The following is a 24,923-nucleotide window of genomic DNA, read 5'->3' as shown; positions in this document are numbered from 1 at the left end:
ATAACTATATTTGACGGATTATCAACAAAGGGCAGCCAAATCATTTCATGGTTCATACAACAAATATAAAAGACAGGTGTTACATAAAAACGAGCATTTTAGCATTTCTAGCACTTCAACTGACGTTTATGAGCCAAACAAAACATGGCCGCTTTCCCCAACCCTTTGCAAAACCTTAGAATACGGCTTCTTCAAGGGGCAGAGACTACAACACCAATGAAAAACATTCCTCTGTGGATATATATTTCCACTACATCATCGGTGTGTGGGGGGGGACGGAGTTTATGGGTTTGCTTCTTTGTCATGGTAAACCTCTAAGCAGAGAGTTGGCGTGGAAGTGCTTGTTCGTATGATAAGAGGTCAATGGGGTAGCCCCCATATGTTGGAGACCCTCGTGAAGAAAATGTAATGATGGTGAGTAAAGAGTGTGAGATGTGGATGGGGGGTTGGAAGGGGGGTAAGAGGGTTTGTTAATGTTTTTCTTCGTCTCTCGTCGAGTGTGTCGCCCAGCCAATAGAGCATGTGGGAAAAAAAAGACGTCAAAAAGAGGAGAAGTGTCACCCCCCCCCCCCCCCTCAACGGTGGCGCTGCCAGCGAAGCGCACAGAGGGCTTTTTTTCTCAGACACCACACTTAAACAAACGGCTAAATATGACACTAACACACACACACAAACACACAAAATGATTTGGGGAACGTGACTGCATATGAAATATATAGGAAGATAATCCTCTGAAGGAATATCTTTTGGCCTTTTTATGCTTTTATTAATCAAGTTACAGTGAGTTATGTATACAGGAAGGTATGGGAGAGAGAGAGAGTGAGAGAGAGAGGGAGAGAGAGAGAGGGGAGGACAAGCAGCAAGGGACCATGTCCAGGAACCGAACCCAGGTCGCAGCAACACCCTACACTGTTTGTGAGATAAAGGCCTCAAAACAAATGGGCGACACGAAACATTGATTCCAACCGTTTGTTTTCCTCCACACCCATCACCAGGGTGTGTAAAAGGTCTCGGACCAGAGGAGTGAGTCTGACGACCAGAACAGTAGCACTGGATCCACCCAGCCGTCCCGCCCCAGCTGATGGGTACGACCCAGTGGCTGAGCACACACAGAGAGGGGGGGGGGGAGGCGGGGAAGGAGCTGCTGGACGGTGGGTGGGTGGGTGTGTGGGAGTCCCTCCTTCACTGCGAGCCAGTGGCACGCTAACATACTTCATGGTTGAGCTATTGAGAAAAATAGGGGGTCTGGGTGGATTAGAATGAAGAAAAATTAAGACAGAAAGGAGCAGGGGGGAGGGGGGGGGGCCCATAAGAGGCAGAAAGGGCTCTCCTTGTGTCTGAACAATGGCCGGTCAGAATCTTTCCCGGGCTCATGGAGGATCAGATGAAATCATTATTCATTCAGCCAAATGGGGGGGGGGGGGGGGGGGGGTGTAAGGGGTGGGCTCAATTACCTCAACCTTAAGATGCTATCAATGAATAAAAAAAAAAAAATGCATATTCTACCCCATTCATCCCACGGCCATTATAAGTGAAAGGAGTGATTTGATTAGCCAGCACGACTTGTATTCCACTCTGTGTGTGTGTGCGTGCATCTGTGCGTGCATGCGTTTGTGCGCGTGTGTGTGTGTGTGTGTGTGCATGCGTTTGTGCGCTAGTGTGAGTGTGAGTCTTGGGTGTGTGCGTGCGTGTGTGTGTGTGCGAAACGAACGAGGCCGATGAAAAATGGCAGCCCCGGACGCATGAATATTCAACGAGTGTACAATCTCAAGACTACAAGGACCTGGGCTATTTATTGAAGTCCTGGATAGCATCTGTGAGACGGGCGAGCCAAGGTGGGGTCGGGGGGGGGGATCATCGATCGCTGCGGCACGAAACAAAGCCACGTCGGGGTTGTTTCATTACCCCCCCCCCCCTGCGTGGTTCATACATTTTTCCAAGTGGTCGGTGGGAGCGAGATGTCTAAAGTGTCGGAAAAGTTCTCGAAAAGCGCCGTCCGTGCTGCAGAACACCGGCCTGCGTGTGCAGCTGACACCGTGTCCGTCCGGAGGTGTGTGCGACCGCCGGGAAGAGGCGGAGACACGGGCCGCTGACGGCCACGTCCGATAGATCAAGCTCTGGGTCGGGGAGGGGGCCGTGGTCCCTCGCTGGGACATCGCAATCACAACAGATTATATGAGGGAGGGAGGGGCGGGCGGTGTTGTAGATGGGGGGGGGGGGGGGGGGGGGGGAGACCTCAGCCGCACTGTATCGACTTCCTCCCCCAAACTCTCCGCTCCGTATTGGCACTTCTGACATCATCCCCTTGAGGTATTGAGTTCCTCTCGGCACGCCGCGGCTTTTTACACAGAGCCGCGGCCGCGGCGCGATTCGACCGTCCCGACGTCAGGGGGTTTTATTAAAAGGAACGCCGGTGTCGAAATCACTACACCGCCCGCGTCTTGAGGAGGCTGCGCGTGTGTGCGTGTGTGCGTGTGTGCGCGTGTGTGTGTGTGTGTGTGTGTGTGTGTGTGTGTGTGTGTGTGTGTGTGTGTGTGTGTGTGTGTGTGTGTGTGTGTGTGTGTGTGTGTGTGTGTGTGTGTGTGTGTGTGTGTGTGTGTGTGTGTGTGTGTGTCGTGTGTGTGTGTGCGCGCGCTGCACACAAACGTAAAGCCATCGCATAGGGGTGGCCCAGCGACCCAACCCACTAGTGACACAGGTTCGATTCCCACCTGTGGTCCTATGCTACATGCCAGTCCCTAAGTTCTCAAAACCACTCTCCGGCCTCTCTACACAAAATAAATGCCTCATCAAAAGATAACAAAACAACATAGAAAGAGGCAAATTTACTGTTAGTATTGTAGTATAGTATTGTCTTACTGTATTGTAGTATAGTATTGTCTTACTGTAAAGTATATGCCTTGCACCAAACGCTATGATGATGCAATGCACCTCCATTGATACAATTATATACATTATACTCTGGACTGGGTCTATTGGCACCAGTTTCCATTCTTTCCGTTGCTCTTTAAAAAGGCAGGACCTCATATATATTTAGGAGCGCCTTTTCATTAATCTCCCCAATCTGGGGGACAAAACGCTCGATGGGGATTCTGCGAGGATTAACTTTGTGCTGAAAATGTCATTTAAATCCTCGGTTAAGTTAATTTCCCTCTTGGTTAATTAGCGTCTGAGTGCGACCTTTCGCATTGACAGGTCCAACTCTATCTGGGAAGTCAAGGTTAGGGCCCCGCCCTGACAGAGTGATTGATTAGTGATTAGTGATTAGGAGGGGGGAGAGAAAAGGTAGCGGTGTCTGGGAAACTTTGTGCCGGTGTTGGTCACAGGGGGCTGAAAGTTGTTTTTCTTTGAGGGCTTGCATATTGCGTGTGTTGCAATCGACAACCACGTCACAATATGTGATTTATCTAAATAATGTAGTGCTTTCAAAGATAAATTAGAGGAAATTTCATTATAACAACATAAGCGGCATCGAGGGTGAATAAGCACAGAGTCTTCTCTGAGCGCATAATATTATCCCTATTAGCAATATCGCTTCTGATAATAGCGATATTTTTAATCCAGATATTAACGGAGCAGGTTCGATATCTGATCGTTAGGAGTCCAGCCAAAGGCAGGGGATGTATTTCTTGAAGCTCCGCCTCCCAGATCCGCAAACTCGATTCATTTATTCTTGTTAATTGGCAGACGCCAGAAAGACTCGTATAACAACCAATCAGAACACACTCGGTGGTAGTGGAGTGCTCTATAGCGCAACAGAAACCGTCTCTAGTGAGCACCCACTGCTATGAGACACGAAACTGTGTTGGACTCATGTGGAGACTGTGTTTAAAAAAATCCACAACATGCAGCAAAATAATGAATGAAAGATATCTGGGACCTCTTGTTGTCTCCAACCTCAGCTCAATCCCAGACCACAGCTTCTGTCCACGGAGGATATGGATAACAAACGCAGTGCTCACCTTATTCTTGGCCGAGGACGTGTTCAGGACACTCCTGGTCTCCTTGCCTGTATAGATCACCAACCCGATCACCGTACCTGCCAAGGCCACACACACATACACATGTAAGTAATGCTGCTCATTAACCTGACCACACACACACACAGAAACAAACACATGTACAGAGACACACACACTAACATACATACACAACTCAGACACACACTCTAAAATACATACATACACAAACTGAGAAAGACGCACACACACACACAAAGAAGAATGCCGACACATACACACACATACACATGTAAGTAATGCTGCTCATTAACCAGACCACACACAGAAACAAACACACAGAGACACACACACTAACATACATACACAACTCATACACACACACGCTAAAATACATACATACACAAACTGAGAAAGACGCACACACACACGCACAAAGAAGAATGCTGCCACATACACAAGCAGTCAGTGACAAGACACACCAAATCAGCCCCACACACACACACACACACACACACACACACACACACACACACACACACACACACAGTAGTCTCTCGACCCGACAGAGAGAGGCGTGGGTGTTTATAAGTTTAGTCTGGCAGACCTTCAGCCACGCTACGGCAGCTCATGAGGACCAATCGATGCGTCCATTCATTAGCGGAGGTGTTATTACACAGCTTTAATGAGTCATAAATATTAGATGGGCTTAATGGGAGAGGAAGGGACACTAATAATCCTAAACACCGCCCCCCCCGGCCCCCCGCCGTGTCAGCGTGGGTTACCCTGAACGACGAGCGGGAGACAGAGAGCGCATGGGAGAGATAAGACGAGGGAGGGAGGGGGGGAGAGAGAGAGAGAGAGCGAGACAGAGAGGGGAGGGAACAACCCGTGGTTGTGGGAATTGATGTGAACATTAATTAGTCGTGATTCTGTGAGACATTAAAACACCATGTGATGAATGGAGGGATTCCCAGCATGCACCAGCGGCTCCCGTTTGATGGGGACGGAGAGAGAAAGACAGAGAGACAGTGAGAGATAGAGAATGTGAGACAGAGAGAGAGACCCACAGACAGGGGAAGGAAAGAGGTAGAGGGTGAGAGAGACGGGGAGACCCATCGCGAGGCAGAGAAAGAAACAGAATAAAAGAGAGAAAGAGGGTGATGAAGAGTGAAAGAGGCCGAATGAGAAAGAGGGAGACAGAGGGTGAAAGACAGAGACAAATAAGAGAGAATGGACATGTGATGATGATGATGATGGTGATGGTGATGGTGATGACGCAGCAGCAGCCACTCTGTGGATCCACTCTGAAGGCTATCGGGTGTCAGGCCAGAGCTGAGCTGAGCTTCAGCACAGATGATGTCAGGGCTAGGTGTGTGTGTGGAGCTATGCATATGTTTGTGTGTATTAGTATGTGGCTGTGTGTGCAGCTGTGTGTGTATGGGTATGTCAGTATGTGTGTGTTTGAGACAGTGTGTGTTTGTGTGGATGGGTGTGTGAGTATGTGTGTGTGTGTGTGTGTGTGTGTGTGTGGATGGGTGTGTGAGACAGTGTGTGTATGCGTAAGCATTTGACTGTGTGTGTGTGTGTGTGTGTGTGTGTGTGTGTGTGTGTGTGCGTGCGTGCGTGCGTGCGTGCGTGCGTGCGTGCGTGTGTGGTCAAGGTCAGGCCAGAGAGCAGAGGGCCACCGCAGATCAATGGCGGCCATCGCCAGGAGAACGACAAACGCTCTCAACTGACATTTCTACGGGGAAATCACTCTGCGTAAGTGAGGGGGGATTACGTCAGCGGCCTCACCGCAGAGAGACGCTTCAGACCACCGTGAGCAAGTTTCTATGTGCTGGGAAAATGAAGCCAAGGGTTATGGATGCAGACCTCGATTATGATCACCACAATCCTATTATAACCCTCAAAGTATAGTTTTTCGTTTTCTTTGTGACAAGAGAGAAGAAGGGATGTTATGACATTGTAGGTTTGTTTTTTTTGTTCATATTCATCGTAAGAACACAGATCCTTTGAGGGAGTTGAGTTCGCAAATCTTAAATTAAGCTCCAAAATGCTTTGAAACCAAGTGATAAGAACAGAGAAACAATACTGTTATGTTATTCTCTTCTTCTATGGTTTTGAAAACAGGGGACGGGTGAGGCCTGACTCCGACCGTCTTTCGCGATTCACATCGCGCTTCCCGCGAAAAGTTTTCCACCGAGGTCCGTTGATACCGCCTTGTTTCAACAGGCGAACGCTCAGCAGCGTTGTAGCGGGTCTCCGACCACGTCCTCGTACATACAGGTCCACATCACGCCCACGTAGGAGACTCACCAGAGGCCACCACGGTGCTGGCCCACAGCGTGTTCTCTATGTTGAGACTCTCGTGGATCTGGGGGTCAGAGTCCTCCTGTGGGGGGGGGGGGGGGTGGATAACACGTTAGAGTTCAACATCTGACTCGTCTTCACCTCCCACTGCCTCATTCTGCAATGCTAAAATGATGTCCTTTAAATGCTGTAATGCAAGTTTTTAATTTATATTTGTTTGTTTCGGTTATTTTTGTGAACTTGTACACAAAATGTGTTTACTTGCATTATGTAAGCAACATTTTTGTTTAGTTGTGCTTCATGTTATGGTGTAGAGTGTCATTATGGTTTTAGAAAAGCACCTTATGAATAAAATCTGCTATTATAAATTACATTTGTTTAGAAAAAATATGTTCTGTAGTACAGTAAGATTGTAAAAAACTACAGTAAAAAATAGTAAAAAATACAGTAACGTCGGTAACCATGGCAACGCAAAGCAGTTAAACCAGGGAGATACAGATGACAGTTAGTCAGTTATCCAATCAATAAATTTGTTTGACATACAGTAGGCTGCATGCCCTCAAGGCCGGCACACAATCAGGGCAAAATTAATATCCAACTCATATCCGATCAATAAAACCTTCCTGGGTGAAAATGACACAGGACTCCCTGTTCGATTTGTTTCCCATGATTCCTTTGCGACTAAACCGTGGATAGGACAATATGAAGCCATCATTAAAAAGGACACTGCATATGTGAACCACAGACAGTAATGGTTCCTTGATTGACCATATTTTTCTAATTCACAGCTAAAAGGTCGTTGCCGTATGGATTCATAATTATAGTTAGCTCTGTATTGACCAACTGACAGCAACCGGTTTGACTGGATTTGTTGAGTCTTGTTTGTATTTGTTCAGGATTGTTTGCATTGTTTAGTCAACAGAAATAGAGCATTCGTAATATTCTGTTTTGGTTGCAATAATAATCAATTCTGTATTTTTTTTTACAGCCAACATGTTAGAAAGAAGTTAAAGTTTTAAATTAATATGAGTCAAGTATTTCGGTATTGGCATTGAATTGCAGGTATTTAATCACAGGTATTGGAGTTTACTCATAGGTATTTTAATTGAATCGAAGGAATCAAACCAAATGTATTGATGTTGGTAGAATTATTGAAAGAATAGCTCAACATAAGCCATAACCGCTGCCACAACAGACTTTGTCACAACAGTGCAAAAAAACGTCCTTTAACCTTCACTTCCATTGTTTCCGATGTCCCCGTTAAGTGATTCTGAGAGGGAGAGAGCCAGAGCCAGCCAGAGAGTTAAACAGTCCCTTGGGGGGCCTCTCATTTCATATCTCTCCATCCCTCCTCTCTTTTTAAAGACACAGATGCAGAGGACAGCGATAAGTACGTCAGATCCCGTTTCAGCTCAAGTTCCCGGCGTGATATAATAATTATGATACCCAAGCAGCCACATCCTGTCAATACACACTAGAGAGAGGAGCATTAAGGGGAGGTTTAGTCTTGGGTACCGCGGTGCCAATATGCTACAGCAGAACTTCTGTGCGTTGCATGGCTCAGAGCCTGGGCCGGAAACCAAACTCATCAAGGGGAGGAGTTACACCTCGTTTCCTGTTTTGTTTGAGGTATTGTAGCAAAAATAACTAATTAGCACGAGCAGGAGAGGCTTTCAGAAGGGGATGCTTTTTTTTTTTTTACTAATGCTGGCCGAGTATGGGTTCTTCAATTACGCTTACAGAATCCCTGCCGGCAGCAACATGATCTGGTCGAAACAAATATGTGGCCAAAGAAAGTGAAATGCCCGGTTCCTCCAGGATCCAGCACACCAAATAAGGGGTCAATGTGAGACGATGGGGAAGGCAGGTCCCAGGACGGCCTACCGAGACTGACGAGGACATCCAGGTCGTTACCATGGGAACCGAGGGGTGCCCCTGGTAACGAACAAATAAACATAATGTATATGTGTATAGAGAGAGAGAGAGAGAGAGAGAGAGAGAGAGAGAGAGAGAGAGAGAGAGAGAGAGAGAGAGAGAGAGAGAGACAGAGACAGAGAGAGAGAGAGAATAATTGCATTGAGAGAAGAGAGAGAATGATTTGTAGATTGAGAGTAAGACAGAGAGGAAAAACACAGTTGGAGAAAGGAAGAGAAGGAGAGGGGATTGAAAAAGAGAAAAAAAGGGAGAGATCAAGAGAGTGTCCGGGAGACAGAGAGCGAAAATTAGAGAGAGGGGAAGGAAAGAGAGCGAGAGAGAGAGCGAGAGAGAGAGCGAGAGAGAGAGAGAGAGAGAGAAAGGAAGCCCTTATCAAAAGGTAAGTTCATTTGCTGTGGGAACCTTTTTTCCCTCCCCCCCCCTCCCTCTCCATCCTGCTGGGCCTAAAAGCACACGTTATGCAAAGGAAGGCCGCAGAGGATGAATGAGCGCAGGAAGTGCCTGTTCACTAAGCCTGGTGTGTGGCCAAGAGTGAAGACGGACCACAAAGGCCTCCTTTGTGCCGGCCCGTCATCTCCCTGGGCGCTGCACTAATCTGCTATTAATAAAAAAAAAAAAAAGCATTACGGACCAGCGGAAGGGGACGGAGAGAGGCAAAAAAATAATAGGAGGATGGGGGGGGGCGGGGGGGGGGGGGGGGTGTCCCCGGAGTAATAGGAGGCATGGCTGTAATACAAACATACACACACACACACGCGTGCGCGCGTACATGTGCACGCGCAAACACACACAAGTCGCCTTTGTTGCAGTGAGAGGACGCGGTAATGGAGATAAGCATCAAGTCGTGTCAATCCAATTCCTGCACAAGATCTGGGTTTGTTGTTTAATGGCTCATAAATATGTCAGCGGGGCTTTTCGCCCGTACCCGGGTGAAGTTTCCCTCGAAGCTGTGGATGTCCAGCTGGGGCTTCTGGGCGTGCACGAAGGCCCGGATGGAGAACAGGTCCTGGAGCAGGAGATAGAGGAGGAGGAGGAGGAGGAGGAGGAGGAGGAGGAGGTGGAGGAGGAGGAGGAGGAGGAGGAGGTGATGGAGGAGACGGGACAGGAGATTAGGTGTTGGTTACGGATCAGTCACACAATGCAGAATTCGAAATTAAATCTGGACGTAAATGTTTTTTTTATCTCTTCTGTAAAAGCATTGATTTAACAGGACCTACGCTATAGCTAGTGTTTGTCCTCTGCCCACTAAATACCACAAACATTTCTTTGCACCATATTTCACATTTCTTATCAAGACCATCTTTGCTGCTTTAGCTTTTTCATCCACAACCATAACTATGCGTGTGCTTAACCATATAGATGACCCTTGCCTTGCCTTCGTCGAACCGTTTGACCGTGTTCGACCGCTCATTTGACGACCAAACACTTTGCCAAAAACCAGCGAATAAACAACGTTTTCATATGAAACAGATAGCGGGTCGTTCTGAGTGATTCATACTGTCCGTTGAAACAGCAGAGCATCTTCAAAGGACTCTTCTGCTGATACCTTTTAGATATGTCACAATGTTGTGTAGATTTACAGACATCGAAGACGCTCAGCGCACATTTGAAGCGCCTCAGGAGGATGAGATAAGGGGGCGCGGATAAGACAGAGTATAGATTACCGATGAGGAATGTATACCGCTTCAACGCCAGATAAGAGACGCGAGATTCGAGTATAGAGTTTAGATAAGAGTCGACGAATCAGAGTATAGAGTTAAGATAAGACATGATAGAGTACAGGCTCCGACCATAACGAAGAGAGCGTACCACACAGAACATACAAAACTACAATTTAAGTTAAAAACCGCCTTCAAACAAACCTCATTTCGGTCTCATTTTGAACCAATCACATCCTCCCATTAGACATTCGATGGCACGGAAGCTCACTACAAAACTGTCAGTTATTCAGGCAAGATAACCGAAAGTTGTGCCTAGTGTCGATAAGTGTTACCTGGGTGAGAAGGAGAGATCCTGTTCCTCACAGAGATTACAGTGACCCCAGTCGTGACCCAATACGGTCCTTCACGTCGGAGGCCTGACAGCTGAAGCCTCGACGTCGACGGCTGGGTCAAACTGCTGGATTAGATTTAGCTCAGTGCGTGGACGCGCAGAGGCCTGCTATTTCTTGTATTTATTTACACGGCATAACGTAACCACCAACATGACACCCAAAAGGGCTTTCCTTTGACACCGAACGGAAGACGAGCATTCCTTCAGAAACCTTACACGCGGGCGCTACGGCTCGATGACTCGATGAAAGTTTAATCGTCTGATCGCATTAAGTACGGAAGACGGAGCGACACGAAATCAAACTGAAATCTCAAGTGTTCAGTATCTGGTCCGGGCTGCGACGCAAACCGCCCTGTCAGGATTCCAGCGACTGTCGTCGTCACCGGGGAGTTTCCATGACGGCCACGAAGATGACTTGTCCTTAATAAGTGTAAGTGAACCACCGGGTCCAAGAGGATTAACCTTCTCCGGGACTCTGATATCAACATCCACCGCTGAAAGGATGGAGCTCCATAAAACCCACACACACCTCGCCGCCGGTGTCCCTTCGCCACGACGTCAAAGACTATACCAAAAGGTTGTTTAGGGTGGAACCTTTCAACATATGTCTTATTTTATTAACAGTGACAAAATGGTCAATGTTGATCTTGATGATCTTGTAAGACATATAACCACGTTTAAGGAAAGGCTTTGGGTTCACCGTCCTCCTTGTGTGTGTGTGTGTGTGTGTGTGTGTGTGTTGTTATGTGTGTGTGTTGTTATGTGTGTGTGTTATGTTTGTGTGTTTGTGTGTTGTGTGTGTGTGTTGTTATGTTTGTGTGTGTGTTAGGTGTGTGTCGTTATGTGCGTGTTGTTGTGTGTGTGTGTGTGTGTGTGTGTGTGTGTGTGTGTGTGTGTGTGTGTGTGTGTGTGTGTGTGTGTGTGTGTGTGTGTGTGTGTGTGTGTGTGTGTGTGTGTGTGTGTGTGTGTGTGTGTTGTACATACCCCCACTGCGGCCAGCCTCTGCGTGCAGACGACCGCTATCTTCAGCTTCCAGTCCGTCTCTCCGTCCAGCTGGTCGGTCCTGATGAAGCAGGACCCTGGGGAGTCGCCATGGAGACATGATTACTGTCAAGGCCTATGGAGGACTAGCGCTGTACATGATGAGCATAATAGCAACACATTCAAAATAATCCCCTATTCATAACAATCCCTCGTCACTCCATCTAACACATAACTACTAATAAAACCAGGTATCATATGCCCAAAAAAATAATTATGAAACTAAATGTAAACGTAACAAATATTAGAAAAGGCCTTTTTTCGCAAATATTTTCCCAGTCCTTTTTAAGCTACAAGTTATGCTTGAATCATCACAATACACGCACCCACACACACAAACGCAAAAATAAAAAAACGACACATATCAAGTGTATAAAATCAAATAGACACAAGTAGTGATCTGGCACCAGCTGAAGCGCTGCTGTAAGGGAATAGGGGGGGCCGGGGGCACCCACGAGGCGTGCGGGCGACCCCAGTGGACAGGGGAGCCGTGGTGACCTGCATCGACCGCAGGGTTAATATTCTATATGGAGGCTGACGGGTAGGAGCGGCCATTTTGAAAGGGAGGGTGGGAAAGGGTAGCTGTAGAACGCTCCCGCGGGGGTTAAGTGCGGGGGAAAACATTATCGCATTGGTACGTTGACATTAATCCCTGCATCCTGCCGTCACACAGCTGGCTGACACGAGCCAGTGCTGTGTGAGGGACACTACTGTACGGGTGGGCTGTGTGTGTGTTTGTGCGTGTGTGTGTGTGTGCGTGTGCGTATGCGTGTGTGTGAGCATATGAGAAAGAGGGAGCGAGAGAGAGAGAGAGAGGGTGAGTGAGATACTGAATCTGTGTGTATTTGCGTGGGTGTATTTGCATGCCCCTTGAGAGATAGAGAAAGTGAGTGAGTGAGTGAGTGAGTGAGTGAGTGAGTGAGTGAGTGAGTGAGTGAGTGAGTGAGTGAGTGAGTGAGTGAGTGAGTGAGTGAGTGAGTGAGTGAGTGAGTGAGTGAGTGAGTGAGTGAGTGAGTCTATGTGTATTTGAGTGTACGTGGGTCTGCATGCCCTTGCACCCGTGTGTGTGACGTCTGTGTGTGTATATTTGAGTATCATCTTTGCATGTATGTGTGTATGTATGTGTGTGTGTGCGTGTGTACGTGTGTGTGTGAGCGTGTGTGTATGTGTTTGTGTGTGCACGTGTGTACGTGTGAACGTGTGTGTATGTGAGCGTGTGGCATTAAGACATCCACAGTTCACGGTGAGACCTATTGGCACATGGGAGATGGATGTGCAGGGAACCATCCCTCCCGGTGTCCCCAAGCTGAGAGCCCCAACCTGGGCAGCCTCATCGATCCCCCCCCCTCCCCCTAACCCCTGGTCATCATCAGTCAGGATAGAGTGGGGGGGGGGGGGGGGGGGGGGGAGGCTGTACGCATCACACAATGTCATCATAAGGTGCGGCCATTTGATTGGAGGAAGGTGGATGGAATCGGTTGTTTGGCTTTTGGTTGTTTTGTAAATTAGGTTTTGTACAATTATCATATTGAAAAGTACAGAATTTGTGTTGCATAGTAGATGCTGAATATGAATATTGTGCATGCTGTTATTTATATTGTTGGAAGGAATGACAGCATTAACACCAACATGTTCACGGAAAGACAGGCATAGACAGATTAATAATTATCATACGGTGAAAGAAAAGTTATCATTCCTACCGGTATTTGTATTTCTATTGATTCAACTTTATAGTAACTAAACTGAACCTCTGCAAACCCTTGAAAATGAGTAACGTCAGTTCATTTCTGCACCCACCGTTTTTCTCCGATGTTCTCAGGAAGATCATATCGGCGGGAATTCTCTGATTCTAGATCGGAAACGAAAAAAATAGAGAAATCATTGAAATCAACCGATGAGCACGGCAGACAGAAGGTGACAGACAGTTATATCGAAGGCCAGCCTCCATAATTAAACGAGGCCGACACTTTGGCCAGGGAGCAGAAGCAGAGGACACAGTCTCAACCCTGTTTTCCGACAGGTTGTCATGGAAATTCAACAATTCCACTCACTCCATGCCAACCGATACTCTCATTTCACTGAGGTGGCCCTGAAAGATGACTAGCCTAGACAGCTCAGACTAGATTCTGCTCTGATTATGAGGATGCCTGCACTGGGGGTGATTTAGTGATGACACTATCGGTATGCAAGAGTATCAACTGAATAACCACCAATAATTAATTAATCAATTTATACATTAACAAATGCAGGCTATTCCAGGAGTAAGCGGAAATAGTTCCCTGTTGAAGTATTTATAGTATATTTTTACTGCACTATATTTTTATGTTTCGAGTAGGACTGTATAACCAGAAAATGGATCATAGATCGCAGGCTCTCTATACCGGGCTGGGTGATATCTACGATGTCTGACAGCGGGGACAACAGACATGAGTTATCATCATACAAATCTCTAGGGTATCATCCACCAATTAAACGTCATGCGACGCTCACCTTCTCAACGATGATCATGTCCCCCACCTGGATGTCCGAGCTCTTCACCTGAACTTTACCTGGAAGAGGAGGAGGAGGAGGAGGAGGAGGAGGAGGAGGAGGAGGAGGAGGAGGAGGAGGAGGAGAGGGCATAATGGAAAAAGAGAAAATGTACGCATTACAATCGACCATCGACAAACAACTCTCCCGGTCGCATAAAAGACAGACAACGATCTCCGTGAGATGTGTTGTGTATGTTGCTCTTTACTAGTGGAATAAAACACAACGTATTGATCCCGGCGGTCAGGACAATGCGGGCGACTTTAAAAAAAAGAAGGCAGAAAAAAATTGCAACTGCCTTTTTTTTTTTCTTTTTTTCCTTCCATTTCTGCGAGATTGATTACCTCTGCGGCCCCTAACCCCACACCCTCTTGTTTTGCTCTCAGGTCTGACAGATAGACAAACACAACAGCCAAGAGGTTCAGCCTCAATTATATCCACTCAATAACCCTCCATGTCCCCTCTGCTCCACACACACACACACACACACACACACACACACACACACACACACACACACACACACACACACACACACACACACACACACACACACACACACACACACACACACACACACTGAAACACGCTCGCACACAGCAAACCACGTACACACTGAAACACAAACACACACACACACACACACGTATGTACATACACTGAAACACACAACCACGCATACACTTACACACACGCACCCTCCACACACACAAATGTGCGCAACCACCCCCCCCCCCCCCCCCCCGCCACACACACACAACCACGCATACGCATACACACACGCACACACACACAACCACGTACACAATGAAACACACACACACACGTATGTATGTACATACACTGAAACACACAACCAAGCATACACACGCACCCTCCACACACACAAATGCGCACACACACACACAGAGTTAAAGGAGAGGGGGTATGGAGGTGGCGAGCCTGTGCTAGTCACAGATACCCCACCGGGGACTCTGGTACACGTCCCACCGAGGGGGCAGAGCTCAGATCAGACGGTCTTGAGAAACTGGAGACGAACAGGCGAAGAAGAAGAAGAAGAAGAAGAAGAAGAAGAAGAAGAAGAAGAAGAAGAAGAAGAAGAAGAAGAAGAAGAAGAAGAAGAAGAAGAAGGGGGGGGTGGTAAAAAAATAAATAAAAAAAATCAATGCAATTACAGAGAGAGAAGTGCCTTTTGTTACAAGCGTTGATCTGGTGGAGGGCCATCATTTAATTGCATGAGATGGGGGGGGGGGGGATGGAGGGAAGGGGGAGGGAGGGAAGGTAGGGAGGGAGGAATGAGGGAGGGAGGGAGGGAGGGAGGGAGGGAGGGAAGGCAAAGAGGGAGGATTGAGCGAAGAGAGGATTGAGGTAAGGAAGGAATGAGGGAGGAGGGAGGGAGGGATGGTAAGGAGGGAGGATTGAGGGAGGAGAGGAATGAGGGGGGAGGGAGGGAGAGGAGGGAGGGAGGGAAGGCCCTTCTCCCGCTCTGGCGGTCTATCCTCTAACAGTCTCACCAGCAGTGCATTAGAGGTCAGTGCTACCTCTGTGGAGAACGACCATTAAGAGGCGCTCTCCATTCATGGTTCCGTGATTCCGGACACGTACGCGAATTCGCAAATATCCCGACGATGACGCTCCGTACAAAGGCAACCCATGAACGAACCTATATACACGATCCGCTCCGTGTCGTTTCCAAACGAGACATAAAAATAAACCGGATAACGAGGCAGCATAGACCAGGTCGGCCAATCACAAACAAGAACTGCTTCACCACCGAAAAACTAAGTTCCAGTTCTGCAGAGGTGGGTAGAACCGACAGCGCTGGCAGAGGCCCCCGGGGGCCAGCCACCACCGAGACCACCCCCCCCCCCCCCCCCCCCAGAGGTTCCCCCTGCCGGGCCAGCTGTGGCTGCGGGCCGCGCCCTCACCTCTGACGGTCAGCTTTTCGTAGAGCTGGCCGTTCATCTCCTTGTCCCGCTGGAAGCGCCGCACCTCGTCCACGGCCTCGCGCACCATGGTGACCGACAGCACGAACACCTGCAGGGCCAGGGTGACACCACTTTCTTTCACCCTTTCACTTTCACTTTGTTTCTGGATGCACCTGATACTGGTGGCACATGGTCGGACCGAGGTGTTGTTGTTGGTGACTGTCTCACAGGGTTTGGGAGTAACGTCGTGTGTGTTGACATATTGTGTCACCTCTTTTTCTCGAGGTATAAGCGATAAAATTAATAGAAAAATTAATAACTTTTAATAAGATCAAATTTAAATGCAGTAATGTGTCAATTCTTCGAAAATATTTTTTTATGATAGCAAACAGAACATATTATAAATAAAATTGAATGAAAGTGTTATTACTATAAAGTATAAAACCAGACATAAAAAAGATAAAACATAGAAAAATATATATTTGTATTATCAAATATAGCGGTTTTATCCAGTCTGCCGGCCTCCTTAACAACAGAACCTCAGAAACATGCACATGCGTACCAGGGGAGCCCAGTACGTGTACAGGTAGCCGATGGACATCGACGGGACAAACTGGGACAGCGCCACCACAAGGAAGTACAGGTTGAGGAAGAACTTGAACTGCTGGTAGAGGACCTGGATGAGAGATGGAAAACACGGACCGGTTACACAGGAGCGGGAGTCACGTTTAACCTGGAGTGACCCTGCTCCACCCTGAAGCCATTCCGGGGTTTGCCTTGTTTATTCTCAGCTTTCAAAAGCACCCCGTCAAACACCGGTAGATAATCCACCATTTTCCACCGAGCGGAACCAAAATGACACGCGTGCCTTAAACAGACTGCCGACCCAAACCCACGATCCGTTCAGCGACACACGGGCAGAAGGTGAACCAGCGGGGGGGGGGGGGGGGGGGGGGGTCGAGCCCTGCGTCTCTACCGACGCGCGATCGGTTTGTCTTTATCAGGCGGTCAGTCGGGGGGCCCCTACTCCATCTTAGACCCCACAAAGGGGGCCTTCGACGAGGTGTCAGAGTGAGGGTCCCTCCTTTGTCGTCCCTCTCTGCCTGCCACTACCTCGCCTCTAGGGCAGAACCTTTAAGCGGGGCGGGGGCACGCTATTAATCTCCGGGGGGCGATTTTGAATAATGATAGCAATAATGAGGGTCCGCCGTGCAGTCACAGATTACCGGGGGACACGGCGATCGATTGGACGGTACTCTGTAGTTAATGAACCCGCCGACCTTTAGAGAAAGATGCACGCGGCTACGCTCAATCTGAGCGTATTTAATAATTCAAGGTGGAGCAGAGAGAGGTGGAGGTTGCGGGGGGGGGGGGGGGGGGGGGGAGCGAAGGAACAAGAGGTGTTTGGTTCGCTATCGACGCCGATATCTACTCCTAAAGGGCCAGACGCTTGACATTTTATGGCTCGGGCCAAACTGTTGTGCGCTCCTGAATCATGAAGTCCCCGTTGCTTCCTAATGAGGAACTCGTGCGGCTCTGCGAGGGCTCCCCCAGAGAGAAGGCTCATCTTCTTAGTAATGGCCCAGAGGTATGGACGAGATCCATTAGCATGAACCCGGTGGATATGCGGGAAGCTGTTGGTACCGTGTCAAACATCCGCCGCCTGGTAAAGGAGGGATAAACTGCCATGATTCATTTTAATTGTTATACAGCGCATGCAACTGTTTTGTGATTTTCTTTGATTGTCGGTAGTTGACCCCCTTGCCTGGTCACTGTACAGAATGACCATGTTATACTACAAACGTGATCATATGTGTAATGACTGGTTGGTGCCGGTACAGGAAGACTAGCAAAGCCATCAAAACCCCACAGTTCTCCAATGAGCATTTACCCAGAGCCTCTCACAAAGACCTTTCTCAAAGCATTAAGCCCACGAGTAAGTAGCCAAGTGCAATAACATTAATGTGAAGTCATTTAGCAGGCACTATACAAAGAGACTGATAGTTGAGTCCTAAAAGAATAGAAGGACACAATCAATATTGGAACAAGTGAAAACATTTAAACTGCTGCACGAGCAAGTTTCTAAAGGACCAACTGGACAGAGTGCCGTGCAGCTGTAGGCAAGAACAGAAGCACCAGGTGTAGCCTCCTCCTCCTCCTCCTCCTCCTTCCTTCGTCCTTCTCCTCCTACCTCCTTCACCTCCTTCCTCCCTGCCTCTTCCCTTCCTCCTCCTCATTCACCCCCCTCCCCTCCTCCTTTGCTTCCATCCTCCCTTTCTCCCTTTCTCCCTTCTCCTCCTCCTCCTCCTCCTCTCCCCCACGTTCCTCCTTCTCCCTGCCTCTTCCCTTTCTCCTCCTAATTCCCTCCCCACCTCCTCCCCTCCTCCTCCCCCTCCTCCTCCCCCTCCTCCTCCGTGTACTCACCCCAGGCACGAAGGTGATGAAGTTGTACTTCTGGTTCTTGATGCCGTTGCGCGGGTGCTTCTCCTCGCACTTCTCCGGACAGCCCAGCCACACGGAGCGCGCCTTCAGCTCCTTCTTCCTCCAACACGTGCGGGCCAGGCAGTCACAGCAGCTGAGAGGCAACACAACACAACACGTCGGTCGTTGCACTACGTACGCACACACACACTCGGTAGTAGTGACCTAGGTTTGACTCCAAACTCTAATTGTAATAATCATAACACATTTTATTTCAGGGCGCCTTTCAAAACTCGGAAGGTGTCCTTACAGCTAAGACGAGCAACTACAATTCAAGTGCTATGCTGTGCGTCATTGACCGTCCATAAAGGGAATTAAAGCCCATTTAAAAATATATATATGGACATTGTACGTAATTGTATAATTAAAGTTGTAGTGTATTTCTAAGGGGTTTATGTTTCTTTATTCTTAGCTATTTATTTAAGTGTATTTTGTTTCTCCTTGTACAGCCATCAACTTCCCAGGTTTTAATTCGCTGCACTTAACAAGTGTGTGACAAATAAAGAATTGGAAGAGCACACCAAAGGCCTGGGGTGAAGCTCTGAAACGGGTTTGCCTGTCCACCGTCCAGATACATTTTCAGCGAAGCTCAATGACGTGTTCCCATGATTTATTTATCAGCTCTGTATCCAAAGCAAGGATATGAAGCGAACCAGCACAGTAACGAAGGCCACATACCCACTGTGAGCGCGGCCCGTATCTATATACACGTGAAGGACATCCATTTCTACTGTTTATCAGTATCTATTATTCTGAGCGTATCTATATCTACAGTCTTGGGTGTGTAATCACAAACTGCCACGCAAGCAAACACTTAATAATAATGACATCCAATCTCTTGAGGTTAACAAAAGAATAACTGTAAACTATACTTGCAATCTTCATGGATTGGAGACGGACCACAATGACCACTCATGAGGAAAACATGCTTGTGTTTCCTTGAAGTTTAAGAGTTCAGGTTGCCCGATTTTTGCCCGAGATTCAACAAAAAATGAAGCCCTGTCCCCATATTATTATTCTCACGTCAAACGATTTCTGTCCATTATGTCAAACCGGTGTTCTCGAAGCATCGCCGTGCCAAGGGAACCATCGAGGATGGCTGTATTCCTGTGTGCGCAGACCGTTTTACCTGCTGCTGAATGTCTCGTTCTTTGTAAAACCAAGCCATTGGTCAACCAAGTCATTTACAGAATTAACCGTCTTGCCCGTCCACATAGCATAGACCTGGTGCTTTCAGGTACATCCACTTCGGAGCTTAGCCGAGTGTGTACAAAAGACCAACGAAGACCAAACACAAAAATGAAAAACGAGTTCAACTCTGAAAGCGTTGAACTTTAAGCCGATGAGCAGTCGTGAGAAAGGCCACACGTTCCTGGTAGAAATGTCTTCTAAAAGGCCAATCTTCTCTTCAGTATAGAGAGAGACAGCGTTAGGATCCAGTGGGATACTGGTCATCGTGTGTGTCAGACAAACATCAACTCCTTATCCAGCATGCAAAACAATACACGTCAGCCAATGGAGGGGCTGGATTCGTGTCAACAGAAATACTTTAGTAAACACCGCCGGGCAGACTTTTCCGTTACCTGCTGGAGCTAGAGAGGCTCAATATGACAATATGACTTTATCTTTCGCATATTTGTGAAACGGCATTGAGTGTGTGTTTAACAGTTTGATGTGGGGGGACACACACGCCGGCACACAGACACATGGACACACGGACACACAGACACACGCTTTTGTCAAGTTACCAAAACATAAAACCAAAAAAAAACAAAGTATTTGTGTTGGCTTGGATGTTGCTGGCTTCATCGCTCCCCCAGCCCAGATTCATAAAAGAGATAATTTGTGCAAATGAATGTTATTTAAATACTATGCCATTTGAATAGGCAGGGGTTTATTCACCGTGAATTATTTGTGTTTTATAATCCCGGGCTAAGCACACACAAAATTACTGGAAAGCAACAACCTGCTCAACTGTGTAAAATCCGATTTGTTCATTAGTGGAGGCAGGGCGAAAATCAATATCTGGCGCGGGGGGGAGATTCATAGGCGATAACAAAAACAGCCCTCGAAACCCAATATTAAAATTCAACCGAATCCACGGAAAGTTACCCTTTTTCCTCGCACCACCAACTGCCACTCAAACAACGCTCTGTTGACAGACGCCATTACACTTCATTGCGGCCGGCGTCAACAAATATTCCCCGTGTGCGTTGCCAAAACACAGATGTCATTTAGAGGACGAAAACCTGTCAAATGAATCATTAGGTGGATAAACGGGCGATCTGTCTGGACCACCGGTGCACATCCAGCCACTCCACTGGAGCAACACAGCCTTGCCCTCTCTTTGCATTTCACGCACAGCCACCGGAACGTTTGAAATCCAAGCCGGGGGTCGTTGGCATGGGTACCGGAGAATGTACACCACGCTTATTATGGGATAAGCCCCGAGGCTACATAATTGGATAGCATTTTGCTAACAGTGTTATCGTGATGAATAATACTAAAGCAATGAAATTAGCAATGATGTGAACGATAAAAAACAACAACAGTGGTTTATTGTTCCTTAGACCTGTCCTAGAAACAGCTTGACAGAGTCTAATTTGGTTGGGAAATAAATGAAATAAACTTTGATACACCGACAAGACCTGGGAATGTTATTTACTGACGAGGAGTTACACAGTAAATCTTTGATGACATAGCAGCAGTTTCATCAAAGTCCCAATAAAAGAACGTTAATTTATAGTGAAGATATGCATTATTCTTAAGTGTACATATTTAAACAATTTTCCAAAAAAAGGAAATGACAACGCTTCCTGTTGAGACCCCCATCTCCCGAGCAAATCCCCCCGTAAACATATTACAAGCACACCGCATTCCCAGTTTTAATCAAGCGCCGGCCTTCCTTGTTTACAGGCTGAACCCATACATAATTAAAAACAAATTAACGACCCGACAACTATTTCCAAAGGTCACGACGCAGACGACGACTGCCTCTAGGGTCTGTGTGTGTGTCGGGGCCGCTCTCTCTCTCTCTCACCCTGACCGCGGGCCTCGCCGCGTGGACCGCACTCACCTTCCACACAGCATCCTCCAACCCCCCATGAGGAACCAGCCCGGGCCCCGCGGCCTACGGTTCAGCCGGGTGCGGGGCAGGGCCTGGTAGTCGCTCTCCTCGTTCTCGAAGCCTTCCTCCGACATCATGAGCGGCATCTCGTCCAGGTTGGACGAGTCATCTTCGGAGTATCTGGGAAGGGGAGATGGAATAGGGTTTTGGAATGGAGCCGACTAACCGGACGGCTCGGTTCGTGAGGAGTCCACTCGCTTTCTTAAGACTCCTCGTCTCTCCGTCTTCACTCCATAAAAGGTGTTAAAAAGCCTGTCAAAATGAACCAAAACCTGAGCGCAACACGCAAATAGAACTAACCACCCATCCAATCGTTACAGCGAGACTGAACAATACCATGACGGATGATCTGCGCAAAAGGAAAAGAGGAAGAGCGAAAACGCGATTTCATTGAGCACTGTATGATGCAGAGACCTGTGTGTCCATTCAGTCTGAGAACACATTAAGCATAATGGCCTCAGAACAGCAAAACAACTTTGCCAAGCCATGGGCAGCAGTGGCGTCAGCAGCCAGACTGGCCTACACACACCCTCAAGGGGGCCGTGAATATGCACTCTAACATTGCAGTATGGGGAAGTAGCCATCCCTCTTCTGTATTCAAGTACTGCACAGTGTTGTGATTCAGCATTGTGGTATGTAGAAGTGACCGCTTTTACTTCTCCTGCATACAAGAAAGGGTTGCAATTGTGCAATCCCAGACATCTTTTTATTATCAGTTTCAAATTTCTTCGAATGAACATCCCCCTGCTATAACGTCTATCGGACGTAATACATGGCCGGAGAGGCCGACATGTGACACACAGCTTGGCTAAACTACGACCCCTCTGCTAGGTTCACATCAGATCAGTATTCACCAGCCGGCAGTGCAGTGTGAACACAACTCAGGCCCTGTAACTTATCCACTTAGGCGACCTAAGTGGATCTCCAATTCATCAGACACCCACCACCCAGCTCATGCTCAGAACCAAGATGGCAACTAGGCTCAAAGGGAGGACCATCACCACGGCTAAATCTGATCCCAGACCCATTTCCAATCCGATTCGGACATAGCTCATAGGTGGACAACAGCCTCCTCCTCCTCCTCCTCCTCCTCCTCCTCCTCCACCACCACTGCCGTCAAGTCGGCCTCATCTTAAAAGTCCCCGAGCGCCACAATGATTCCGCTGGCTAAAAAACTAATTACCAAAATTCTTCTGCCACTGATCATATCGCTGGGGAAACTAGCACAAAGGACTCTTGTTTGCATGTGGCCTTATTGTATTGAATAGACAGCGCGACGTGGGCACCAACTGCCGAGAAAAATGTATAAAACCTTCGTCCACACACGATTTATGCTGACGCGTTGTTGTTTTTTTAAACGGCAACGCCAAACAACGGAAAAGAAATTGACGTCCACACCAAACGGATTAGAATCCACTTGTGCGTGATGAAAATAGCAATCCTGTTGCGGGCGTGTTAAACTGTCACGCGTGTTTGAAGAGGGCCACAACGGCGCCGTTGGACGTCACTTCTAAATGATAGCCAACGTTGTCATGGCGGCGGCCTGGTCTAATGGTGAGGGCGGTTCACACCCAGCTGAAAGGCTCTGGGTTCAAACCCTGACGTCTGCGGTCCACCCAGGGAGATCCTCGAAGGAAGGTTTCTGATCTCTGCATCCCCGGCCCTCCGCCTTAATGAATTTGCAATTCACTGTCAGCCAGAATAAGTAAAAGCATCTGCTAGATAAATAGAAATAGTAACCACAGGAATATCATAGAGGTTTAATAAGTGTTAGTTGGAGGCCCGGGTTTGCCATTCAAACATGGAGCAGGAATCCTTTGTGTAAGGCAAACATAAGCAGCCTAAGCGAGCAGCATATGTCATGGCAGAACACAAAATAAAACATGGACATGCGAACAAGCACACAAAACTAGCTTCAGCTGGATTATAAGCTTAAAAGCAACGGTTGGCTCTGATCTTCACTGATGGCAGATCTACCCACTGCCATGGAGTACTCATTCCACAGCAATAGTCTGCTTAAAAACCAGCATTTCTACTAAGTTTGTTAATGAGACAGACAAATATCCATAGTGTGACTGAGACATAAGACTTAACAACAACCAATACATCCACATAAACACACACATTTTATATAAATTACTTTCTTTCAAGCTACTTTTGAAACTTTGAAGCATGTCAGAATGTCAAAATAACAGCAGACTAGTCCACAACACATTGATTGACAAAACTGAGTTTGTCAACTTGTCATTGACTATTTTGATATGATGAAATCTAAATCTTTCCGAATTCAGCGACATAAACACCAACTGCTGTAAACTGGTCACTTCCTACTCTACTACCACCATAACAACCACACAAAGAGACAGTATAACAACATCACAGATAGCTATTCCACCAGTGTAGTAATTATGACAAGTGGAGGTTCTTCAAAACGGCCTATTCCTATTGTTATACTAGATGTGTCAGCTGACCTCAAGAGGAACACTTCAGGCTGCCACGACAACATGCAGTGAAACCCTAGTTCATGAGCTGCCTTGTTGACATCCTCTCCCGAGATATGATTATCATTCATGTGAGTCATGTGAGCAGAGAACACCAACAGAAGCATGTTATTAGTTTAGAACACATAACAAAATAAAGCACAAACTCAGGTGATACCACAGTAATCCAGGCCCGATTTAAATAGGCGTTGAACTACAAAACAGTCGACTACTAGCGTTATTATCTTACATGATCACCTACTCTACTCCAGACGGTCTGTGGCCTTGCCGACTAGTACATGCGGTCCTCAACGGACCGCAGCCATAAGATCCGATGTGAAACTTGTGCAGAGGACTAGTTGGTGGGGACTGTTTACTATTTCACAAGGCGTTTCACCACGAAGTGAAAGAGCTGGCTAATCTCGTCACATGACAATGTGACCGCGCAGACGAGAAACTACACCGCAGATCAGCAGAATATTCAGCTGGAGAACACCATTGCTAGTCAGGCATGCGTGTCTGTGAGATGCATATCAGACTAGAGAGAGCGAAACACACAACGCCCCCCGCCCCCCATAAGACCAGAGAGATGTCAGTGACACTACCACAATGCTAGCGAGAGCTAAGCAGTCGCCCCGTTCCTAAGACCTATTCAAGCCAACACTGGCGAGCTGGCAACCGAATGAACATATTTCACAATGAACATCCCCGGCGTTAAGTGAGAAAATAAGCAGAACAACTTAGTCAATTCATACCTTGAAAGCTTAGCGGAGTGATAAAGCGGTATTCTTTTGGAGTTCTTCCGCACTGGGTACAACGGGATGCTGTCAGCCATCTTGGCTGGGCAGTACACACCATGACGTCATGGGGTAGCAGGACGAAGTTATTTTTAGGATTAATTGTTGTTTTTGTTTTATTCTTATCTTTTGTTTTCTATCCTGTCATATCTTAAAGTATATATATTTTTTAATTAAATCAAAGATGAGAAGCTAAAAGAGTGAATCGATTATATCAAGTGAGAATGTTAAAAATCTTTTTGATAGTCCTATTATAAATGTACACTAATCACAATTCTCAT

The 24,923-nt window shown here is 47.4% G+C and overlaps 1 protein-coding gene across 3 annotated transcripts in view; it reads right to left on the bottom strand.

The window, feature by feature from the left end:
* Nucleotides 1-24,685, bottom strand: part of atp9b (ATPase phospholipid transporting 9B) — a 51,438-nt gene extending 26,753 nt beyond the window's left edge. The window contains exons 1-11 of one of the 3 annotated variants that reach the window (XM_056582540.1): nucleotides 24,601-24,685; nucleotides 21,315-21,485; nucleotides 18,182-18,332; nucleotides 16,320-16,433; nucleotides 15,758-15,866; nucleotides 13,791-13,849; nucleotides 13,098-13,149; nucleotides 11,244-11,338; nucleotides 9,133-9,213; nucleotides 6,279-6,354; nucleotides 3,963-4,039 (exon numbers count right to left, since the gene is read on the bottom strand). In XM_056582540.1, coding sequence (XP_056438515.1) covers nucleotides 3,963-4,039; nucleotides 6,279-6,354; nucleotides 9,133-9,213; nucleotides 11,244-11,338; nucleotides 13,098-13,149; nucleotides 13,791-13,849; nucleotides 15,758-15,866; nucleotides 16,320-16,433; nucleotides 18,182-18,332; nucleotides 21,315-21,485; nucleotides 24,601-24,680 — 1,065 coding nt within the window. In that variant the 5' untranslated portion in view covers nucleotides 24,681-24,685. Of the gene's footprint in view, nucleotides 1-3,962; nucleotides 4,040-6,278; nucleotides 6,355-9,132; nucleotides 9,214-11,243; nucleotides 11,339-13,097; nucleotides 13,150-13,790; nucleotides 13,850-15,757; nucleotides 15,867-16,319; nucleotides 16,434-18,181; nucleotides 18,333-21,314; nucleotides 21,486-24,095; nucleotides 24,390-24,600 lie in introns of those variants that run through there. The other 2 variants (XM_056582541.1, XM_056582542.1) reach the window with 2 other exon arrangements.
* Nucleotides 24,686-24,923: the final 238 nt, after the last annotated feature.

The sequence above is a fragment of the Gadus chalcogrammus genome, chromosome 22 (assembly GCF_026213295.1).
Source record: "Gadus chalcogrammus isolate NIFS_2021 chromosome 22, NIFS_Gcha_1.0, whole genome shotgun sequence".
NCBI classification, from domain to species: Eukaryota; Metazoa; Chordata; class Actinopteri; order Gadiformes; family Gadidae; genus Gadus; species Gadus chalcogrammus.
Note: the sequence above shows the minus strand (reverse complement) of the source record. Positions and strands in the feature narration are given on the sequence as shown.